At 40.3% G+C, this 25,274-nt stretch overlaps 1 protein-coding gene across 2 annotated transcripts in view; it reads left to right on the top strand.

The window, feature by feature from the left end:
- The window catches only part of smarcc2 (SWI/SNF related BAF chromatin remodeling complex subunit C2), a 44,269-nt gene that overhangs the window by 18,495 nt on the left and 500 nt on the right, over nucleotides 1-25,274 (top strand). The window contains exons 8-25 of one of the 2 annotated variants that reach the window (XM_061977690.2): nucleotides 658-733; nucleotides 807-1,051; nucleotides 3,511-3,635; nucleotides 3,726-3,779; nucleotides 3,879-3,916; nucleotides 6,477-6,607; nucleotides 9,124-9,174; nucleotides 9,296-9,409; nucleotides 14,772-14,925; nucleotides 15,001-15,117; nucleotides 15,177-15,239; nucleotides 15,313-15,571; nucleotides 20,449-20,610; nucleotides 20,688-20,749; nucleotides 20,827-20,947; nucleotides 24,608-24,771; nucleotides 24,845-24,979; nucleotides 25,048-25,274. The exon at nucleotides 25,048-25,274 is cut by the window's right edge and continues 500 nt beyond it. In XM_061977690.2, the coding sequence (XP_061833674.1) occupies nucleotides 658-733; nucleotides 807-1,051; nucleotides 3,511-3,635; nucleotides 3,726-3,779; nucleotides 3,879-3,916; nucleotides 6,477-6,607; nucleotides 9,124-9,174; nucleotides 9,296-9,409; nucleotides 14,772-14,925; nucleotides 15,001-15,117; nucleotides 15,177-15,239; nucleotides 15,313-15,571; nucleotides 20,449-20,610; nucleotides 20,688-20,749; nucleotides 20,827-20,947; nucleotides 24,608-24,771; nucleotides 24,845-24,979; nucleotides 25,048-25,274 (2,298 nt within the window). Of the gene's footprint in view, nucleotides 1-657; nucleotides 734-806; nucleotides 1,052-3,510; nucleotides 3,636-3,725; nucleotides 3,780-3,878; nucleotides 3,917-6,476; nucleotides 6,608-9,102; nucleotides 9,175-9,295; nucleotides 9,410-14,771; nucleotides 14,926-15,000; nucleotides 15,118-15,176; nucleotides 15,240-15,312; nucleotides 15,572-20,448; nucleotides 20,611-20,687; nucleotides 20,750-20,826; nucleotides 20,948-24,607; nucleotides 24,772-24,844; nucleotides 24,980-25,047 lie in introns of both variants that reach the window. The other variant, XM_061977688.2, reaches the window with a different exon arrangement.

Here is a 25,274-nt window from a genome sequence, read left to right as displayed (position 1 = left end):
TGTCTTTTTACGCATTGAAATCTGAAAGGACGCACATTTTATTTTTTCGATTACCGCTTCCCGCCTGTGTTTTGCCATCCATCCATCCATTTTCTACCGCTTGTCCCGTTCGGGGTCACGGGGGTTGCTGGAGCCTATCTCAGCTGCACATGGGCGGAAGGCGGGGTACACCCTGGACAAGTCGCCACCTCATCGCAGGGCGCCCTGTGTTTTGTTTTGTTTATATTTGCCGGGTCAAATTATTAATTATTGGTCGACTTCAAAGTAATGCACTTTCCGGTACAATTTCTTAAATTTTGATTCTCCGAAAGTTTTATCGATCACAAATACTGCATTTACGGTATTAGGACTCCCGCGTGTTATTGTTTTCGTCATAGCGAGCAATAAACCCATCACTTGTGAAGATGGAAAGATGTTTTGCACACCATGTAATGCATATGCCATGTGTGAGATATAACAGGATACTGCATATATTTATCATTTGTTCGGTTACAAAAAAGTGGGACCCCAAAAAAACAATGGTATGTATCCTTGGTCTTCATATAGTAATTACAGTAATCCATACAGTAATGAATGGATAGACAATGTAGTTATGGAGAATTGTTATTGGTTGGCTTTGCTTCCTGCCCTGACCTTTGACCTGCATTCATCATGTAGCTACGACACCTGGATCCCAGCCAGCGAGGTCGAGGCCTCCGTGGAGGACGCCCCCAGTCCAGAGAAGCCCAGGAAGGTAAGTTCACTGCTCGAGCGCTCACTCTGCTTGCTTGCCGATTGATGGTCATAGCGAGATCTTTGGTCCGCAGGTCCACGCAAAGTGGATTTTAGACTTAGACCAGTATAACGAGTGGATGAACGAGGAGGACTATGAAGTGGGAGAGGGCTGCCACAGGAGGAAGAAGATATCTGCCAAGACGCTCACGGACGAAGTGACCACTCCTGACGAGCGGAGGGACAAGAAGCCCGCCAGTGCCAAGAAGAGGAAACGCTCGCCGTCACCGTCTCCCACGCCGCCACCTCAGGAGAGCAAGAAGAAGAACGCCAAGAAAGCGTCAGTGATTGTTCATTGTACAGATCCACCGATTATCGACGCCGATATTTGACATTTTGACGCATGTCAGTATCGGTCTTTTTCATTTTAATTTTCTTATTTTTATTTACAATTACAACATAATTACATCAGCAGATATAATATATACAAATATCATACCAGTATTTGGTATTTAAAAAAATCTATAATTTAATAACACTGCTCAAGCAACAGCCCTTTTGCCTTGCATCTGAAGTCACCTTTTTTTTTTTTCACTGCAGCACACAGTACAAGTACAGATTAGTCTTTTTATGCTTAAAAACGTCCATTTTTGTTGCCCGGAAATCCAGTTTGTGTCCTTCTTTCCCGGCGTCTTACCGGTTCCGTTTTGTTTGTCTTGCTACTGCAACCATCTCGCCTCCATCTACAGCCCTCCAAGCGCAGCGAGTTTCATGTTCCGTGATTCAATCAAATGACAACGCGGCAGTGATGGATTTGTGTAAATATCTTGACAAACAGCAGATTAATGTGTGAGTAAAGAGCAGGCAGCAGCTATCATATTCTCATACTTTATGTAACATCCAGGGAGAAATGAGGTCAGCCAGCTTGAACAGTGTAAGCTACATGAAGGAGCCCACAGTGGTGGGTAAATGTTCGCAATATTTAGAAATCACATATCTTCAGGACAATGTATTAAATCCATAAACTGGCGAGTTATTGTGATGTCAAAAAATGCAATTTTTTTACCGATTTTACTGATGTTGATGCTCCTCTTAGACCAGGGGTCGGCAACCCGCGGCTCCGGAGCCGCATGCGGCTCTTTGATCACTCTGATGCGGCTCAGCAGCTTACTTGCTGAACCCCCCCAATTTTCCCGTGAGACTTCCGCGATTTCAGTGCCTCTCGCAGAAAACTCCCGGGATCAATATTCACCGATTTTCACCCTTACAGATATAATAAGGGCGTGCTATGATGGTACAACATTCGGCGCCCTCTACAATCTGTATTAACAGCGTGCCAGCCTAACAATTGTTATACAATATACATCTTCTGCTTACACACGTACGTGACAGCAAGGCATACTTGGTCAACAGCCACACAGGTTACACTGACGGTGACCATATAAAACAACTTTAACACTCTTACTAATAATGCGCCACACTTTGAACCAAAACCAAACAAGAATGACAAACACATTTCGGGAGAACATCTGCACCTTAACACAACATAAACACAACAGAACAAACACCCATGCAGCCCTAACTCTTCCGGGATACATTATACACCCCCCCCCCCCCCCCCCCAGCGCCTCTCTCTCTCTCTGTGCGACGGTTGAGGTGGGCGGGGTTTGGTAGCGGGGGTGTATAATGTATCCCGGAAGAGTTAGGGCTGCATGGGATTCTGGGTATTTGTCCTGTTGTGTTTATGTTGTGTTACTGTGCAGATGTTCTCCCGAAATGTGTTTGTCATTCTTGTTTGGTGTGGGTTCACAGTGTGGCGCATTATTAGTAAAAGTGTTAAAGTTGTTTTTTATACCGCCACCGTCAGTGTAACCTGTGTGGTTGTTGAGTAAGTATGCCTTGCTGTCACCCATGTGAGCAAGCGGACGCCTCATACAACATGTGGCTGATCAGGCACGCTGATTGTAGTGAGCGCTATATGCTGTACCATCACGGCACGCATGACGCTGACAAGCGCTATTCATATAAAACTCACGTGCCGCACCAGCTTAAAAATTCCATATAAAGGTGTGGGCAGCGTGTCTAAGACACCTGGTTTATACGTAGCACAAAGCAAAAAAAAAAACTTTGTATGCAGTGTTATTTCATTTAAAATTTCAAAAGTTTTCGCGGCTCCCATTGTTTTCTATAATTTGTGAAACTGGTCAAAATGGCTCTTTGACTGGTAAAGGTTGCCGACCCCTGTCTTAGACACACAAAGGGTGTTTGTGATATACCCTGATGTTTTTGGATGCTGAATTAACCACAACATTAGCATCAATATACTATCCGTCCATCCATTTTCTACCGCTTGTCCCTTTTGGGGTCACCGCGGGTTCTGGAGCCTATCTCAGCTGCACGTGTTTTTTTCGGTAGTCAAGGAGGCCAATGACCGATATTTGGAGGCAATACTCATTTGCAGTAAACATTATTTAAACATCAATATACTATTCATGTTTAAATAACGTTTACTGCAAATGAGTATTGCCTCCAAATATCGGTCATTGGCCTCCTTGACTACCGAAAAAAACATTCAATGACATTAGGTTGTTTAAAAAAAAATAAAAATCCACATTTAATTTAATTGGTGTAAGAAAACAAAAAACATTGATTTTCATTCCCCTGCTGTTACGTTCATTTTGTCCAATCAGAAGCCTGAAAAACAACCACAAAGACAGTTTTTAAGATGAAATGTACGTTTGTGAGTGGACCAAAGGCATTTTTAAAGCCTCAATCCGTCATTTGTGTATGAATTGACAGGCCGACGACGCCATACACTAAATCCAAACGGGGACAGAGGGAAGAGGAGCAAGAGGATCTCAGCAAGGACACAGACGAAGCCTCGCCTGTTCCAGCATCTGAAGATGGAACCCCAGCCAAGACGAGTGCGCAGCGTGAAATATGTTCCACATTTGTGAAATACGCTTGTGTTCTTCCACCACCGACTGATCATCCATTTGTCTTATTGTCTCTAGATAGCACCAAGAAGGACTCTGATTCAACCCCAGTCAAGGGAGGAACAGATATGGGTAAGAAAGAAAACGCTGGAAATATGTTTTTTTATTTATGTATTGAACAAATATTTCCTTTTTTTTCTCTCTACTTTGATTCCTCTCTTCTTTGAACAGAAGAGCAAGAAGACGAGTCAATGGAAGTAACAGGAAAGGTAAGATGAAGTGCTGTAAAAGGTAACATTAATGATGAGATGGTTATTTTGTATTACCGGTAGTATACTATACTGTACTATAGGGGTGTCAAAAAATGTATTCTCGATTGAATTGTAATTCCTATTTGTAATGATTCTTAATTGATTAAAAATATAAAATATGTGTGTGTGTATATATATAAATATATATATATATATGTATATATATATATATATATATGTGTATATATATGTACATATGTGTATATATATATATATATATATACATATGTATGTATATGTATATATGTATGTATATTTATATATGTATGTATATATATATATGTATGTATGTATATTTATATATGTATGTATATATATATATATATATATATGTATGTATATATATTTATATATGTATGTATATATATATATATGTATATATATATATATATATATATATATATGTATATATATATATATATATATATAAAATAAAAAATTTAAAAAAAGATATATATATATACCTGTATATATATATATATATATATATATATATATATATATATATATATATATATATATATATATATATATATTTATACAGGTATATATATATATATATATATATATATTTTTTTTTTATTGATTTATTTTTTTAATGACATTGGGTGCTAGTTCTATGACAGGCCTGGGCAATTATTTTGACTCGGGGGCCACATTTAGAAACAAAAAAGTGTCTGGGGGCCGGTATATCTATTTTTAGGAACACTAATACAAAACCTCACAATAATGTCTGACTGAACGCTAAAAACGTTATGACAGACCGCCTTAAAAAACGTATTGGAATTTTACATTTTTCTATGAACGATAAAACACTGAATATTGACAAAATATGAACGTCACACCCCCTTTCGATCGACATATTTTACAATCAAGTGAAACGCAACAAAAATGAAACAAACAGTGAAATATGAATGTGAAGGGTACAAAATAACCTACAATCTGATACATCTGATATTTGCTGAATTTCCCCCAGGGATCAATAAAGTACTTTGTATTCTATTATATTCTGTTCTATTCTATATATCACTAAGCTTTAGAACTTTGTTGTGAAAATCTCCTTCCGCGTCTGTGGAAACGCTTCCCGCCCACACTGCTTGATGCCTCGTCTGAGCTGCTGTGACGTATATTACCATAGTAACTAATTAGATGACCATAGTAACTAATTAGATTACCATAGTAACTGGTATATCATCCATAAGCGCAGATTCCAACCATTGAAATAATTTGTATTAGGGATGTCGATATTATCGGCCGATAAATGCGTTAAAATGTAATATCGGAAATTATCGGTATCGGTTTTTGTTATTATCGGTATCGTTTTTTTTTTGTTTTTTTTTGTTTTGTTTTTATTAAATCAACATAAAAAACACAAGATACACTTACAATTAGTACACCAACCCAAAAAACCTCCCTCCCCATTTACACTCATTCACACTCATTCACACAAAAGGGTTGTATATTTCTGTTATTAATATTCTGGTTCCTACATTATATATCAATATATAACAATACAGTCTGCAAGGGATACAGTCCGTAAGCACACATGATTGTGCGTGCTGCTGGTCCACTAATAGTACTAACCTTTAACAGTTAATTTTACTCATTTTCATTAATCACTAGTTTCTATGTAACTGTTTTTATATTGTTTTACTTTCTTTTTTTATTCAAGAAATTTTTTTAAATTTATTTATCTTATTTTTTTTTTTTTTTTTTAAAGTACCTTATCTTCACCATACCTGGTTGTCCAAATTAGGCATACCGTAATAATGTGTTCATTCCACGACTGCATATATTGGTTGATATCGGTATCGGTAATTAAAGAGTTGGACAATATCGGAATATCAGATATCGGCACAAAGCCATTATCAGACATCCCTGCTTTGTATAGTTGAAGACTTAAGGTCATTAGAAAACATGACTGCACATCATAATGGCAGCTACACTTTCCATCTTAAAGATCTAAAAAAATTATTTGGGAATGTCCGGCGGGCCAGATTGAAAAGCTCAACGGGCCGCATGTGGCCCCCGGGCCTTAATTTGCCCAGGTCTGTTCTACGATTAACTATATCCCTCCATAAAATAGACAACAGCTCTGAAAACAAATATTATTATTGTTTTGTTTTCTTTTTTATCATTATTGTTCATGTAGATGCCCACATCTGCTTTACAGATATAAAATGTATCAAATGTATTAAGGCTGTTTGTTCATGTTATGGAGAAATGTAGTTAATCATAGAACTGGTACCCAATGTTTTTAAAAAAAGTATTGATTTTGAATCGAAAATCGAATCGTTACCCCCAAGAATCGTGTGGTGCTCAAAGATTCACAGCTGTAATGTTTTGGAAGGTCAGCGAAATATTAGACACACTTCTGAGTACGATGCAGCGCATCTCCACACCACGGCAAACACAACTTGTGTTGTTTTAGTTAATACACCTCCTTTTATCAAATCCTTTTATCAATCAAATTCAACTAGGTGGCGTGGCCTGGTGTACTTAATGATGTGTCCCACAGGAGGAAGAAGAAGGCTCCCCGAGTGTGAAGGGAGAACCGGTCAAAGGCTCGGACCTTCACGAAGACAACGTGACTGAACAGACGCATCACATTATCATACCAAGCTATGCTGCTTGGTTTGACTACAACAGGTAAGAACCGCTACTAAAAGTGTCCAATTGTCTGCTACCATAACAAATAACAAACCGTGGTAGTCTTTGTGTAAGTTTACACATCACATGTCGTCCTTTTCCTCTTGGTGTTCAAGCTATTGTCGTCTTTTGTCCCCGAAGTGTTCATGCTATTGTCATCTTTGTCCACTTAGTGTTCATGCTATTGTCGTCTTTGTCCACTTAGTGTTCAAGCTATTGTCGTCATTTGTCCACTTAGTATTCATGCTGTCGTCTTTGTCCACTTAGTGTTCAAGCTATTGTTGTCATTTGTCCCCTTAGTGTTCATGCTATTGTCGTCTTTTGTCCACTTAGTGTTCATGCTTTTGTCGTCTTTGTCCACTTAGTGTTCAAGCTATTGTCGTCATTTGTCCACTTAGTGTTCATGCTGTTGTCGTCTTTTGTCCACTTAGTGTTCATGCTGTTGTCGTCTTTTGTCCACTTAGTGTTCATGCTATTACCGTCTTTTGTCCACTTAGTGTTCATGCTATTGTCGTCATTTGTCCACTTAGTGTTCATGCTATTGTGATTTTTGTCCCCTTAGTGTTCATGCTATTGTCGCCTTTTGTCCACTTAGTGTTCATGCTATTGTCGTCTTTTGTCCACTTAGTGTTCATGCTTTTGTCGTCTTTGTCCACTTAGTGTTCAAGCTATTGTCGTCATTTGTCCACTTAGTGTTCATGCTGTTGTCGTCTTTTGTCCACTTAGTGTTCATGCTATTACCGTCTTTTGTCCACTTAGTGTTCATGCTATTGTCGTCTTTGTCCACTTAGTGTTCAAGCTATTGTCGTCATTTGTCCACTTAGTGTTCATGCTGTTGTCGTCTTTTGTCCACTTAGTGTTCATGCTATTACTGTCTTTTGTCCCCTTAGTGTTCATGCTATTGTCGTCATTTGTCCACTTAGTGTTCATGCTATTGTCGTCATTTGTCCACTTAGTGTTCATGCTGTTGTCGTCATTTGTCCACTTAGTGTTCATACTGTTGTCGTCTTTTGTCCATTTAGTGTTCATGCTATTGTCGTCTTTGTCCACTTAGTGTTCAAGCTATTGTTGTCATTTGTCCACTTAGTGTTCATGCTATTGTCGTCTTTTGTCCACTTAGTGTTCATGCTTTTGTCGTCTTTGTCCACTTAGTGTTCAAGCTATTGTCGTCATTTGTCCACTTAGTGTTCATGCTGTTGTCGTCTTTTGTCCACTTAGTGTTCATGCTATTACCGTCTTTTGTCCACTTAGTGTTCATGCTATTGTTGTCTTTGTCCACTTAGTGTTCAAGCTATTGTCGTCATTTGTCCACTTAGTGTTCATGCTGTTGTCGTCTTTTGTCCACTTAGTGTTCATGCTATTACCGTCTTTTGTCCACTTAGTGTTCAAGCTATTGTCGTCATTTGTCCACTTAGTGTTCATGGTGTCGTCGTCTTTTGGCCCCTTAGTGTTCATGCTATTGTCGTATTTGTCCACTTAGTGTTCATGCTGTTGTCGTCTTTTGTCCCCTTAGTGTTCATGCTGTTGTCGTCTTTTGTCCCCTTAGTGTTCATGCTATTGTCGTCTTTTGTCCACTTAGTGTTCATGCTATTGTTGTCATTTGTCCCCTTAGTGTTCATGCTATTGTCATCTTTGTCCACTTAGTGTTCATGCTATTGTCGTCTTTGTCCACTTAGTGTTCATGCTATTGTCGTCTTTGTCCACTTAGTGTTCAAGCTATTGTCGTCATTTGTCCACTTAGTGTTCATGCTGTTGTCGTCTTTTGTCCACTTAGTGTTCATGCTATTACCGTCTTTTGTCCACTTAGTGTTCATGCTATTGTCGTCATTTGTCCACTTAGTGTTCATGCTGTTGTAGTCTTTTGTCCACTTAGTGTTCATGCTATTACCGTCTTTTGTCCACTTAGTGTTCATGCTATTGTCGTCATTTCTCCACTTAGTGTTCGTGCTGTTGTTGTCTTTTGTCCCCTTAGTGTTCATGCTATTGTCGTCTTTTGTCCCCTTAGTGTTCATGCTATTGTCGTCTTTTGTCCACTTAGTGTTCATGCTATTGTCATCTTTGTCCAATTAGTGTTCATGCTATTGTCGTGTTTGTTCACTTAGTGTTCATGCTATTGTCGTCTTTGTCCACCTATTGTTCATGCTATTGTCGTATTTGTCCACTTAGTGTTCATGCTATTACCGTCTTTTGTCCCCTTAGTGTTCATGCTATTGTCGTCTTTTGTCCATTTAGTGTTCATGCTATTGTTGTCTTTTGTCCCCTTAGTGTTCATGCTATTGTCGTCTTTTGTCCACCTATTGTTCATGCTATTGTCGTATTTGTCCACTTAGTGTTCATGCTGTTGTCGTCTTTTGTCCCCTTAGTGTTCATGCTATTGTCGTCTTTTGTCCATTTAGTGTTCATGCTATTGTTGTCATTTTCTCCCCTTAGTGTTCGTGCTATTGTCGTATTTGTCCACTTATTGTTCATGCTATTGTCGTCTTTTGTCCAATTAGTGTTCATGCTATTGAGCGCAGAGCCCTTCCAGAGTTCTTCAATGGAAAGAATAAATCCAAAACTCCAGAGATGTAAGTACATGTACTGTCACGTATCGTTACATTCTTTAAAATATTTGTTTTTTTGGTACCTGCTTTGGACATCTTACATTTTTTTATAGATGTTATTGTCTTTGCTGCCCCCTTTTAACAGATACCTAGCATACAGGAACTTCATGATTGACACTTACCGACTGAACCCTCAGGAGTATTTGACCTCCACCGCCTGCCGCAGGAACCTGGCTGGAGATGTCTGCGCTATCATGAGGTACGTCGGCGTTATCATGAAGTACGTGAGGGTTATCGTGACTAGAGCTGCAGCTATCAAATGGTATTCTATCGAATATCCCGATTGATTAATCGAGTAATCGAATAAATCATATTTTTGCTTAATCAAGGTTTAATTATACATGTTAAGATGTGCCCTCAATTATTGCGTTTGGTCTAATTGTCTTTTATTTCCTAAACGCTTGTTTTCATTATTGAAGGCTGACACGCACAGCTGAAATGCGTCTGTGGTTGATTGTGCCAATTTGTGTGTGCTAGTAAAAACAGGTGCGCTCACAGCCCTATGTGCTGTGTGGTGTGACCGCATAAACGAAGTTCTTGTCTCTCGTGCATTTTTGATGATTATTAAACGGTGCCGTTTAAATGTTGGTTTCTCCACGCAAATCCGCTGAGCTGTTTTTAACCGGCCAACAATACATAAACAATATAAAAAGACAAACCACTTAATAATGACAACAACAGTTTTAAATTTTAAGAATGCAATACAGTTCATTGCATTCTTTGCATGCAAAATAGTAATCAATGTTCATTTCGCCATCATAACATGTTTGAGATGAAAACACAAATATATAAAATTAGTTCAAAATTAATATTCCCTGAGAAAGTTAAAATAAAAATATATTCTTAGTATCAAAAATAAAACAATAAGAACAGTTTTCGTTATATCAAACATAAAAAAAGTGGATTAGGTAGTGCCTTTAATACTGCCTTTGAAATGTGCAACTTCATATTCAGAACCAATATGGCTGACAGGAACTTGGCACTCAAGTGCTACCACTGTGAACAAGGACTTGGCACTCTTACATTCTACAGAGACTATAGTGGGTGCAATTGCAAGCTATCCAAGTAGCATGTTGGTTGCATGACTTGAATAACCCGAATAACTTTGCACGACTACTTTCGCACGGTTACTAATGAAAGGCTAATTGAACACGACAGCTCGGATAGCATTGTTAGTTTTCAACACCTTTTGGCAGCATTTGATGACTTTGCGATATTTGGATCGGATCGGCCGCCGATATTTGCCAAAAAATGCGTATCGGCAAGGCATGGGAAAATGCCGATCCAGATCCAGTTAAAAACTCCGCTCCGTGTTTTCCAACGCACCTATTTAAATAATACATTCCACTTTTCTGCTGCTCCCTAAATTCCGTTCCGCATTTTCCAGCACACCTTCAACACATCCACAGGTCTGGATTTTCACGCAGTTGCTTTTAGCTGCTGGCATTACACGACAGGCTCTTCTCACTCTTTTCTGTGTCTCCCTCTCACAGACAGCAAGTGCACCTTCTTACACATGTCACATACTGTCACGTCATACGTCACATACTGTCACGTCATACGTCACATACTGTCACGTCATACGTCACATACGTATACGTCCTCTCCCAGCAGAGAGGTAGCAGCATGGCTAACATTAGCTGTGATGCTAGCGCAGCCGTGTGACCAACATTCTCTCTAAGATGCGCGCTTGTGCAATTGCGCACTGCTCAAACGTCCTCTGCGCATAGCAATTATATGCCACGCACAAAATCAAATAAAAAAATAAGCGAATAACAATTTTCGACACACGGACACGACAGAGAAAACAGTTTTCGTCATCATTGTTCAAATATTGTAACGTCTGTCGAGACGCTTATCTCCATTCGGTGCCACACGCCCACACCATCAAAATGCCGAGGCAAACATTTCCACATCAACACCGTATGAAAAAATTAGTGATTTGTTTAGTTGTGATTTCCTTCTCTGCATGAAAGTTTAAAAGTAGCATATATTAATGCAGTATGAAGAAGAATGTTTTAATGTAGACATGCAAGCCTTGAAAGAAAATGTTGAAAATCAAGACTACATTTCCTGCAAATGGGTGCATTTATACCCTATATTTTAACTTTAGATTTATTCTCATATCGAACTCTTTTGGCTGTCTTTTTGACACTTACATCCGGCGCCCCCCTCCACACCCTGGATTATAAATAATGTAAATAATTCAATGTGATTATCTTGTGTGATTACTGTATTATGATGATAGTATATATCTGATAGTATATATCTGTATCATGAATCAATTTAAGTGGACCCCGACTTAAACAAGTTGAAAAACTTATTGGGGTGTTACCATTTAGTGGTCAATTGTACGGAATATGTACTTCACTGTGCAACCTACCAATAAAAGTCTCAATCAATCAATCAAAACACATAGAATCATCATACTGCTGTGATTATATGCATCAAGTGTTCATTCAAGGCTGAGGCAAAATATCGAGATATATATCGTGTATCGCAATATGGCATTAAAATATCGCAATATTAAAAAAAAAGGCCATATCGCCCAGCCCTAGTTTCAATGATGCCATTTCTGTTTGTCATGTATAATTTTGTCTATTTTGTGTTTATCCTTGAATAAACAGGTCAGTTTCTTGTTACCAACCATTGTGTATTATTCAAACTCCCCTAATTCAGCTGGCTAGTTGTTATCAAGAGTACTAAAACCCTTTTCAACATGATTCTGACAACTAAGTAGGCTAAATAACTTTAAACTTTAATACATGCTCGGATAGGCCAGTATCGGTCAGTATCGGTATTGGTCAGTATCGGTATCGGATCGGAAGTGCAAAAACAATATCGGTATCGGATCGGAAGTGCAAAAACCTGGATCGGGACATCCCTATGCGAGCTACACTTAGCAATGTTTGCATACTACTGCGTTTTCCTTAGATTTAAGTGTGAAGTGTTTCCACACCTTAGACAACTTTTGTCGCTTCTTAATTCCCTCGTTGTGCCACTGCTTTTTGCGGCGTCTGCCATTGTGAGTTATGTCGGCGAAAAAGTTTCCTAAACTCAGGTGTATTTAAAAGAGCGGTGTTGTGCAGTATGATCTGTGACGTAAACACGCTGTGCAACACCTAAACAGTCCGTGCGAAACGTGAGCTTTGACTACTGTTTACTAAACGAGGCAAAATGCCGTAAAGAAAACTTAACGACGCCTAGAGGCAGCGAAAATTCCTCAAATATATTTTGTAATCGAATTACTTGAGTTACTCGAATCGTTTCAGCTCTAATTGTGACGTACGTGAGGGTTATCATGAGGTACGTGAAAGTTATCATGAGGCACGTGAGGGTTATCGTGAGGTACGTGAAGGTTTAATGAGGTACCGTATTTTTCGGACTATAAGTCACATTTTTTTTCATAATTTGCGACTTATACTCAGGAGCGACTTATGTGTGAAATTATCAACACATTACCGTAAAATATCAAATATTATTTAGCTCATTCACGTAAGAGACTAGACCAGGGGTGCTCATTACGTCGATCGCGATCTACCAGTCGATCTCGGAGGGTGTGTCAGTCGATCACCAGCCAGGCATTAAAAAAATAGTCCTAAACATGAGCGATCATAAATCTTCACTGTGACGTCACTTTCGTCACTTGATTGACATTCACGGCACCCGAGGGTCTTCTGAGATGACGCTGGCTGCTGCCAGCTCATTAAAATTACCGACTGGAAGGCGAGAAACACTTTATTTCAACAGACTCTGGCGCCATACCTGTCGTCAAAACTCCAAAGACCGACTGCACAGTTGCACAATAAAAGCTCTGCTTCATCCTGCCTGCGCTACCAAAATAAGAGTCTCAGAAAGCTGGCGTGCACAAGCTAGCAAGCTACGGAGTTTGCCGACAATGTATTTCTTGTAAAGTGTATACAAAGGAGTACGGAAGCTGGACAAATAAGATGACAAAAACCAACCACTTTCATGTGGCATTGGACAGGAGGAGGACTTTTTTTCTCCTCCATTCGAAAATGCGGACGTTATCATCACCACTGTCTGATTCCAATCAATGCAAGTCATCAGAATCAGGTAATACACCAACTTATATTCTTGTCTTCATGAAAGAAAGGAATCTATATGTGTTAAACATGCTTGTAGTATCTTTAACCACCTTTAACTTGTTAACAATATTAACTATATGTGTTAAACATGCTTGTATTATCTTTAACCACCTTTAAGTTGTTAACAATATTAACTATATGTGTTAAACATGCTTGTATTATCTTTAACCACCTTTAAGTTGTTAACAATATTAACTATATGTGTTAAACATGCTTGTTTTATCTTTAACCACCTTTAAGTTGTTAACAATATTAACTATTTGTGTTAAACATGCTTGTATTATTTTTAACCACCTTTAACTTGTTAACGATATTAACTATATGTGTTAAACATGCTTGCATTATCTTTAAACACCTTTAACTTGTTAACAATATTAACTATATGTATTAAACATACTTGTATTATCATTAAACACCTTTAATGTATTAATAATATTAACTATATGTGTTAAACATGCTTGCATTATCATTAAACACCTTTAACTTGTTAACAAAAACATATATTTCATAAATAAGTAAATATAAATTATATATATGAATGAGGTAGATCCCCACGACTTGATCAATTGAAAAGTAGCTCGCCTGCAGAAAAAGTGTGAGCACCCCTGGACTAGACAAATAAGATTTCATGGGATTTAGCGATTAGGAGTGACAGATTGTTTGGTAAACGTATAGCATGTTCTATATGTTATAGTTATTTGAATGACTCTTACCATAATATGTTACGTTAACATACCAGGCACGTTCTCAGTTGGTTATTTATGCCTCATGTAACGTACACTTATTCAGCCTGTTGTTCACTATTCTTTATTTATTTTAAATTGCCTTTCAAATGTCTATTCTTGGTGTTGGCTTTTATCAAATAAATTTCCCCCAAAAAATGCGACTTATACTCCAGTGCGACTTATATGTTTTTTTTCCTTCTTTATTATGCATTTTCGGGCGGTGCGACTTATACTCAGGAGCGACTTATACTCCGAAAAATACGGTACATGAGGGTTATCGTGAGGTTTACCAAGATCTACTCGTTTTAAGGTTCTCTTCATTTCAAACACATCAAGTGGAGTAAAACTATAAATGTATAAGCCATGGAAGTATGAAGGGATGCGACATGCACACCTTCTGGACATTCGGCTGAGTTGGATGTGGAGATGAGTCAAATAAAGAACCTGAAGATTGAAAATGTTCATTAAATAAGTACAGCTGATTTACCAGTTAGATTACAACAGTGTATCTTAGATGCATGTTTACTGAGTGTAAACTTCAAATGCAATAACTGCCATCTTGTGGAAGTCTTAAAAACTACACGCCGACAATGTTTTTGACCCACCCGTAAGTCGTGACACTGGCGGTTATTTGTTTTTGTAGAGCACACACTTGGCGACTGTGGATAAATCGTGCTTTCTCTTGTCAAGTTAGCTCAGTGGATTCCGTATCTTCTTTGCCTCGCAGGGTCCACGCCTTCCTAGAGCAGTGGGGACTGATCAACTACCAGGTGGACTCAGAGAGCCGGCCCACGCCCATGGGCCCCCCGCCCACCTCCCACTTCCATGTCCTTGCAGACACTCCATCCAGTCTGGTGCCCCTGCAGCCAAAGACATCCCAGGTGTGTGCACAGACTTGAGAGAAGACACACGCATACGCATTTGCACGCTTTGACATGGCGTGTGTTGCTGTGCAGACGCCTGCCGCCCAGCAGATCATGTCCTTCCCAGATAAGGTGAAGGATAAACCAGCAGACCTGCAGAACTTTGGACTGCGAACTGACATGTACAGCAAGAAAATCATCTCCTCAAAGGTATGCAAAAAAGACACCGTGAGCCGCCAAGTCTCTGGTCTGATTGTTTCTGTGCACAGAGCAAGAGTGCGGCGAGCTCAATGAGGGAGTGGACAGAACAGGAAACACTATTACTGCTTGAGGTACGCCCACATGACTTCTCTGTCAATGATCAGACTATTAACACAAGCTATGAATAATAACTGTAACCCACAGGGACTGGAGATGTACAAGGACGACTGGAACAAAGTGTCGGAGCACGTGGGCAGCCGTACGCAGGATGAGTGTATCCTGCACTTCCTCCGCTTGCCCATTGAAGACCCGTACCTGGAGGAGAGTTACTCGTCCCTGGGACCGCTGGCCTACCAGCCGGTGCCTTTCAGTCAGGCAGGAAATCCTGTCATGAGCACAGTGGCGTTCCTCGCCTCCGTCGTGGACCCTCGCGTGGCCTCGGCTGCTGCCAAATCCGCTCTGGGTGAGATGCCGCTAATTAGAAATAATTCATCTATCCATCCATTTTTTACCGCTTGTCCCTATCGGAGTCGCAGAGACCTGGAACCTATCCCAGCTGCACTCGGCAGAAGGCATGGAACACCTTGGCAGGGCTGAACAATTAATCAAATTTTGAGTTTGATTTTGACTATGACGTCTCACGATCATGAAAATATAATGGAAAAAAAAAACGATTAATGGGCCGTGCAACGTAAATGCAAATTCCAGAGCTGTTAAACGGTGGAACAGATGAGTGCGCTTATGAGTGAAAAAAGACAATGCCTACTAGAAGTTTGGGATCTTAACATGGTTACTGCTTTTTATTTAACACAGCATACCTGCCAACTTTTGAAATCAGAAAAACCTAGTAGCCAGGGTCCAGGGGCCGCAGGCCCCGGTAGGTCCAGGACAAAGTCCTGGTGGGGGGTTCAGCTTCGCCCCCCCCGACGCAAAATGATTATTAGCATTCAGACAGGTTAAAATGTTGCTAAAACCATCACTTTTCTATCAGTCACAGTGACTTTTCAAAACAAAAATATTACAGCAAAAATCATATCAATCAATCAATCAATGTTTATTTATATAGCCCTAAATCACAAATGTCTGGGTTGATTGACATGTTTATTCTGTAAGCTAACTTCAATAGTTTGAAATTATTTTGACAGTTAATGCCAGTTATCCTGTCAACCTTTCACAAGACTTCAATTTGTTAATTGAAAGTATAAACAGTATAAACACTTTTTACAGTAAACAAATGGTAAAACAGTACTAAACTATTCCATAAAAAAAAAAATTGGTGTCATTATTAACTTTCTGTCCAAGCTTGTATAATCTACTGCCTTGTTCAATTGTAAAACATATTCTGTGCCTAAAATTCACATTTCTATCACAATTATCATACTGTAAACATGGTAAGCTAACTTCATTAAAATTAATAGTCATGTCAATAGCATGGAATTACAATTCAAATGTAGTTTTTTTGTAAGCCTTTCAAAAGAATTCAAAATATGAAAAATTAATGAAAATTAATTAAGTGGCACATCACATCTCTAATGTAATCATTTTAACTTTTCAACAGAAATAGCACTGCAAAAATATTAAGGACATACTTCTGTATTTTGGTAGTTATGCTGTCAACATTTAACAAGATTTCTTCAACTTGGACTTGAAAGCATAAATAGTATAAACACTTTTAACAGTATAACAGTACTAAACAATTCCAATAGATAACATTGGTGTCATTACCTTTTTGTGGCTAAAATCCAAATTTAGCAACGGCATTAGACTTGTGTTTTTTTGTCCCAACGTGGTCTTTTACATCGCTAATTCCTCCGTGTCCGATCGAAAAATCTTGTCTGCACAAGGTGCAATTCGCGTAGTTTCACCCTCTTTGGAACGGATAATTATTCCCGGATAGGCTTTTGAATATTCTTCACGGAATGACTGCAGTTTTCTTTTCGGTTTAAGACTCGTTTGCGATTTTTCTCTGGCTGATTCCATGATCGTTCGCTCGTTTGGAAACAATGACAACTGCATGGTGCCTCGTGCTTGGCAGCGGTGCTATAAATAGCCTTGCGCATGGCATTCGGAATGGCTCGATAGGAAGTTACGGGAAGCAGTGTCGATTGTCATTGTTGTTACGCGATTTCGTGAATAAAACTTTAAAAAAAAAAATTTTTTTTAAATTAATGAAAAACCGTATTTTTTATCACTGCAACCGTAACCCGGAATAGGTTGATAAAAACCGTACTAATTACGGGAAAACCGGAGTAGTTGGCAGGTATGACACAGCGCTAATTCATAATCACTAAACTCAACAAAAAAAGTAAGACATATGATTTCCCCGTTGAAGCTCGATTTTAACCGCGGCAAGTGCCACGACCGCCCTTGTCACTTGCTGTAATGCCCTGAAAATTTGACCAGCATCGACGGCAAAAACATGTCTTGACTTTTTTCTTGTTAATGGAAAATTGTAGCGTAATTGTTTTGTCGAATAAATTGATAAAAACACCCCGACATTACCTTTTTTCTTACATTTTCAACTGTTTAAGACATCGCATAATTAACGTTAACCGGTATAAACAACATAAGCGCAGCCATTTTGGAAGCGTGTGTCAAAGGTAAACCGACAACGAGAATAGGCGAGTTGTCCCGAGATTTTCCGAGAGATACACTAGTTGCATCAGGGTTTGGAAGGACGTCAGGTGTTTGGTGATTTTAGGTCAGGCAGCTCTCAAAATGTAGAGTAAGGAACGAATCAAAAAAAGAAAACCCCAACAATTACAGGCTGTTGGGGGGAAATGTAGCAAGCTACACAACTTCTTTAAATAGGTTAATTTCATAGTTTAAATTGAGTGCTAAATTAGTCGATCGCTTGCCCTCGAAGCTCAGCAGTTCTAGACCTGTCAATGTTGTTTATGTGCTGTATCGTTAATGATTATTTTGATTCGTGGCTGTCAACATTGAACATAAGTCGCTGATTTAAACAATAATGGAATGAAAATTGTGGGGGGTTTTATCTATTTGCTTATTAACAACATTACTAAAGTTTACTACAAGTTAGGTCATACACATTATATATATATATATACTATTTAAATTTATTGACATTTGATTATTTGTATATTATATACTATTTGCATATCATATACTTGTGTGTGTGTATATATGTATATGTATATATATATATATGTATATATATGTATGTATGTACATATATATATATATATGTATATATATATGTATATGTGTATGCATGCATGCATGCATGCTTTGGAGCCTCTGCCTCAAAAGAAAATAATGTTTGCCTTGGTGCCCTAAAATATGAGCCCTCCTTTAAGGCAACACTTGCCTTGACCGTAAAAAGTTAAAATTCTAAGAATCCGCTGATAAACACAAAATAGTCTCCGGGAAATTGCCATAAATGTGAGTGAAATGTTATCATTGTGAGGAGAAGTAACATTTGTTTGGGAAAATAATGTGTCCGGGAACGCTCAATCAGCCCCGAAACAAATTCTGAACTAAACAATGTCAAGACAGACACTTGAAACAGCGACTAAACTATGAAGCTAAAGGTAGCATTAACAATCTATACACCCACAACCTATCTCATCTGCTTGTGTTGTTGTGAACGACATCATCCATGTAACATTAAAGGGGAACATTATCACAATTTCAGAAGGGTTAAAACCATTAAAAATCAGTTCCCAGTGGCTTATTTTATTTTTCGAAGTTTTTTTCAAAATTTTACCCATCACGCAATATCCCTAAAAAAAGCTTAAAAGTGCCTGATTTTAACCATCGTTATATACACCCGTCCATTTTCCTGTGACGTCACATAGTGATGCCAACACAAACAAACATGGCGCATAGAACAGCAAGCTATAGCGACATTAGCTCGGATTCAGACTCGGATTTCAGCGGCTTAAGCGATTCAACAGATTACGCATGTATTGAAACGGATGGTTGTAGTGTGGAGGCAGGTAGCGAAAACGAAATTGAAGAAGAAACTGAAGCTATTGAGCCATATCGGTTTGAACCGTCTGCAAGCGAAACCGACGAAAACGACACGACAGCCAGCGACACGGGAGAAAGCGAGGACGAATTCGGCGATCGCCTTCTAACCAACGATTGGTATGTGTTTGTTTGGCATTAAAGGAAACTAACAAATATGAACTAGGTTTACAGCATATGAAATACATTTGGCAACAACATGCACTTTGAGAGTGCAGACAGCCCAACTTTCATCAATTAATATATTCTGTAGACATACCCTCATCCGCTCTCTTTTCCTGAAAGCTGATCTGTCCAGTTTTGGAGTTGATGTCAGCAGGCCAGGGAAGCTAGCGTCGATATTCTTCTCTTGATCATCTTCGGTGGCATAAGGGACGGTGTGAGCCAAGACATCCAGGGGGTTTAGCTCGCTCGTCTGCGGGAACAAACTGCCGCCATTGCTTGCCGTGCTACCGAGGTCTTTTGTCCCTGAATTGCTCACACACTCCGGCAGATTCAATGGGGGTCTGGCGGCAGATTTCTTTGACTTTATGGTTGGAAATGCATCTGCTTTGAGTGTCGCAGGATATCCACACATTCTTGCCATCTCTGTCGTAGCATAGCTTTCGTCGGTAAAGTGTGCGGAACAAACGTCCAATTTCTTGCCACTTTCGCATCTTTGGGCCACTGGTGCAACTTGAATCCGTCCCTGTTCGTGTTGTTACACCCTCCGACAACACACCGACGAGGCATGATGTCTCCAAGGTACGGAAAACACTCGAAAAAACGGAAAATAACAGAGCTGATTTGACTCAATGTTTGTAATGTGTTTGAGAAAATGGCGGATTGCTTCCCGATGTGACGTCACAACGTCACATCGGGATGTCGCTCCGAAAGCGAATAATAGAAAGGCGTTTAATTAGACAAAATTCACCCATTTAGAGTTCGGAAATCGGTTAAAAAAAATATGGTCTTTTTTCTGCAACATCAAGGTATATATTGACGCTTACATAGGTCTGGTGATAATGTTCCCCTTTAACAGAGAAACAGGAGGCTCTCTTTTTTTGTTCACCTTTCTTTACTCGTTAAGCTGAGGACAGCAAGGCACACTTCCTCCTTCACAATAATCGCCCAGTGCGCCACATCGGGTCTGACTGTGCTACCAAAATAATGGTTTCAAAAAAATACCTTACACAAGCATAATGTACTTAAAACACTTATTGATACATTCCCACAATTACTGTGCTTTGACCTAAATATTGGGTCAAAATTGTCCTAAGATGTATTGCACCAATAAATGTGAGGATTTTTGCATTTAATTAAGAAACATTTTATACAATTAAAAAAAAACTTCTCTCCCCTTGTTAGAGGAGTTCTCTCGTATGAAAGAGGAGGTCCCTGCGGCCCTCGTGGAGGCTCATGTGCGGCGGGTGGAGGATGCGGCGAGGGTCAGCGGCCGGCCGGACCCTCTGTACGGACTGGAGGGAAGCGGCATCGCCGGCACAGGCCTGGAGGAGGGCGAGAGGCCTGGTAGGGGCCGACAATCACCTTTAAAACACACATTTTCAGACAAGGCATTTTGAAATAACACTTTTTTTTAACGTCAGACGAAAACAGCGAGGAAAGTAAGAGTGACAATCAGTCCAATGAAGAGAAGAAGGAGGCCAAGGTAGGATGTCTTGTCATCACCACGTAATGACGTATTACTATTATCATTATATGCACTCTGCTCTCACGACCTCAAAGGACAGCAAAGATGGAGCGACTGAGGACGAAGAGAAGGTGGCAGAGAATGGCAAGAAAGAAGAGGAGCGAGGACGAGAAGCTGAAGGCGAGAGAGAGGCGGACAAAGCAGAGTCTGACATGGGTAGGAAAGACTGTATTGTTTTATATTGTAGGAACCAGAAATTTAATAACAGAAGAAACAACCCCTTTTGTGTGAATAAGTGTAAATGGGGGAGAGAGGTTTTTTGGGTTAGTGCACTAATTAAAGTGTATCTTTTGTTTTTTATGTTGATTTAATAAAAAAAAATTTAAAAACCCAGTAAATTATAGGGGTGTAACGGTACGTGTATTTGTATTGAACTGTTTCGGTACGGGGGTTCCTGGTTCGTTTCGGAGGTGTATCGAACGAGTTTCCACACAGACATATTAAGTAGCGTAACGCACGTTGTGTAAACAATGCCCGCCGAGGAACAACACACGGCATGCTAGCAGCTAAAGGGCTAGGCTAGACTGACCATACGTCCTCTTTTCACCGGACATGTCCTCTTTTGCGGAGCTGTCAGGGCGGAGTTTCTTAAATGCCTCAAATGTCCGGCATTTTGAGTTAGGGTCGCGTGTATTTTCAATGTACGCATACCTGCCAACTACTCCGGTTTTCCCGTAATTAGTACGGTTTTCATCAACCTATTCCGGGTTACGGTTGCAGTGATAAAAAATACGGTTTTTCATTAATTAAATTTTTTTTATTTTTTTTAAAGTTTTATTCACGAAATCGCGTAACAACAATGACAATCGACACTGCTTCCCGTAACTTCCTATCGAGCCATTTCGAATGCCATGCACGAGGCTATTTATAGCACCGCTGCCAAGCACGAGGCACCAGTTGCCATTGTTTCCAAACGAGCGAACGATCATGGAATCAGCCGGAGAAAAATCTCAAACGAGTCTTAAACCGAAAAGAAAACTGCAGTCATTCCGTGAAGAATATTCAAAAGCCTATCCGGGAATAATTATCCGTTCCAAAAAGGGTGAAAACTACGCGAATTGCACCTTGTGCAGACAAGATTTTTCGATCGGACACGGAGGAATTAGCGATGTAAAAGACCACGTTGGGACAAAAAAACACAAGTCTAATGCCGTTGCTAGCGATACAAGTGGAAAACTTTCAACGTTTTTCGTCGCCCAAACAGATTCTTTGGATGTGATAAATGCCGAAGTTTTATTTACGGAGGCAATAATTGAGCATGGACTTCCAATCGCACTGGCTGATCACATGAGACAGTTATTTCGGAAAATCGCCAAAAAATATGGATGTGGTCGAACCAAAACATCAAACATTATTCAGTGTCTTGGAACAGAATCCTCAAAAAGTATCGCCGATGTCATGAAGACGGAACCATTTAGCATGACGATGTAAAACTGTACCCCATTTGTGTTCGATATTTCGATGACAACATTGGAAAAGTATTGTCAGTACTTCTGTCTTTGAGGGAATGCAATACGGCTTCCACAGTGTCTGATGGCTTAAATTCATTTTCATTAATTTTTCATATTTTGAATTCTTTTGAAAGGCTTACAAAAAAACTACATTTGAATTGTAATTCCACTATTAATTTTAATGAAGTTAGCTTACCATGTTTACAGTATGATAATTGTGATAGAAATGTGAATTTTAGGCACAGAATATTTTTTACAATTGAACAAGGCAGTAGATTATACAAGCTTGGACAGAAAGTTAATAATGACACCAATTTTTTTTTAATGGAATTGTTTAGTACTGTTTTACCATTTGTTTACTGTAAAAAGTGTTTATACTGTTTATACTTTCAATTAACAAATTGAAGTCTTGTGAAAGGTTGACAGGATAACTGGCATTAACTGTCAAAATAATTTCAAACTATTGAAGTTAGTTTACAGAATAAACATGTCAATCAACCCATATGATTTTTGCTGTAATATTTTTGTTTTGAAAAGTCACTGTGACTGATGGAAAAGTGATGGTTTTAGCAACATTTTAACCTGTCTGAATGCTAATAATCATGGCTACTAGGTTTTTCTGATTTCAAAAGTTGGCAGGTATGTGTACGGTCAGGGTTAAGAAGGGGTTAAAAACAAAACAAATTGTGCGTGCAGCAGCATTGGTGAGGGAGGGGCAGAGACAGAGAGAGAGAGAGAGTTATGATAAACGCGCATGCGTCGCCAGGCTCTGCTTTTTATCTATAGATTTATCACATTTAATTTTTTATTATCTATAGCAGGGCTGTCAAAAGTGTGCCCCGGAGGCCATTTGCGGCCCACAGCTAATGTTTTAAAGGCCCAGGGCACATTCTAAAAATACTATTAAAATAAACAAAAACATAACAAAAGTGAAATAAAAAAGCTTAAAAGTTAAATGTAATTTAGAAAAAGTTGCAATGTTGACTAATAAAAACAAAGCTGTTTTTTTTTTTTCTTTCAAACTGTCATTGCTCAAAACATAATATTGAATCAAAATCAATGTTATTATGAATTATTGACCTATCCAAGGTTCCCATTACTTCACATCAAATATTCCACTAAGAAAAATATTTTTGGTGGAAGATTTTGCAAATTTGGTAAATAAATAACCCAAAAATGTATATTTTGTTGTTTTCTTACTGTACCGAAAATGAACCGAACCCATCCATCCATCCATCCATCTTCTTCCACTTATCCGAGGTCGGGTCGCGGGGGCAGCAGCCTAAGCAGGGAAGCTCAGACTTCCCTCTCCCCAGCCACTTCGTCCAGCTCTTCCCGTGGGACCCCGAGGCGTTCCCAGGCCAGCCGGGAGACATAGTCTTCCCAACGTGTCCTGGGTCTTCCCCGCGGCCTCCTACCGGTCGGACGTGCCCTAAACACCTCCCTAGGGAGGCGTTCGGGTGGCATCCTGACCAGATGCCCGAACCACCTCATCTGGCTCCTCTCGATGTGGAGGAGCAGCGGCTTTACTTTGAGCTCCTCCCGGATGGCAGAGCTTCTCACCCTATCTCTAAGGGAGAGCCCCGCCACCCGTCGGAGGAAACTCATTTCGGCCGCTTGTACCCGTGATCTTGTCCTTTCGGTCATAACCCAAAGCTCATGACCATAGGTGAGGATGGGAACGTAGATCGACCGGTAAATTGAGAGCTTTGCCTTCCGGCTCAGCTCCTTCTTCACCACAACGGATCGATACAGCGTCCGCATTACTGAAAACGCCGCACCGATCCGCCTGTCGATCTCACGATCCACTCTTCCCTCACTCGTGAACAAGACTCCGAGGTACTTGAACTCCTCCACTTGGGGCAAGATCTCCTCCCCAACCCGGAGATGGCACTCCACCCTTTTCCGGGCGAGAACCATGGACTCGGACTTGGAGGTGCTGATTCTCATCCCAGTCGCTTCACACTCGGCTGCGAACCGATCCAGTGATTCCCAGACTAGAGCAGGAGCTGAAGGACACGGGGAAGTTTAAAGACTTTTATCAGTTTAGTGAAAAGTGCACTTTTTTGCTCATTTTTGCCACTTGGAGAACAGCAAGGGTGGTGAGCATCTGGCCCACCCCTAGACACATATAGGACGGAAACCTGAAGCTCGTCAGAACACTTTTGTTTATCACTGTGATGAGAAGCGAACTCGCGGCGTAAAAAAGAGCGGAGGTTAGCTTGACAAAGGCCGAGTGTCTCTAAACCGAGGTACGTACCGAACCGAAATTTTTGTGTACTGTTACACCCCTAGTAAATTAGCAAGTAGATAAATGTACAACTCGAACCCCCTGGCCTGGTCTCTTCATGTTGTAATCTTTTAGGTGACGGCGAGAAGGAGAAAGCTGGGAGAGAGGGAGCAGAGGAAGGACAGAGAGAAGCTGAGAGCGAGGGAGAGAAGAAGGCCAAGGTGGAGCGGGATGTGGGCGAGGGGAACCTGGCCACCGCTGCGGCGTCGGCGTTGGCGGCGGCGGCGGTCAAAGCCAAGGTAAAGTGGAATGACACAAGCTTGGATGGCTTGGATGCTGTCGTTGTGTCTGAGCGTTGGCGTCTTCTACCAGCACCTGGCTGCGGTGGAGGAGAGGAAGATCAAATCTCTGGTGGCGCTCCTGGTGGAGACGCAGATGAAGAAACTGGAGATCAAACTGCGACACTTCGAGGAACTGGAAACCATCATGGACAGAGAGAGAGAGGCTGTGAGTGGGGCGTTACGGGGGGTCATGCGATCGGACGGCAGTCAGCATGTTCTTGTCCTGGCCTACAGCTGGAGTACCAGCGACAGCAGCTGCTGGCCGACCGCCAGTCCTTCCACATGGAGCAGCTGAAGTACGCCGAGATGAGAGCTCGCCAGCAGCACTTCCAGCAGATCCAGCATCAGCAGCACAACCAAGGCGGCGCCGCTCATTCCGGCCAGGCCGCCTCAGCCGCGCCCTCCCAAGGCCCGGCCTCGGCTCAGCAAGCCACCAGCACGTCGGCACCGCAGCTCGCCCC

The sequence above is a fragment of the Nerophis lumbriciformis genome, linkage group LG18 (genome assembly GCF_033978685.3).
Source record: "Nerophis lumbriciformis linkage group LG18, RoL_Nlum_v2.1, whole genome shotgun sequence".
In the NCBI taxonomy this organism is placed as follows: Eukaryota; Metazoa; Chordata; class Actinopteri; order Syngnathiformes; family Syngnathidae; genus Nerophis; species Nerophis lumbriciformis.
The sequence above is the reverse complement of the archived record's forward strand: the minus strand, read 5'-3'. Positions and strand labels throughout refer to the sequence as shown.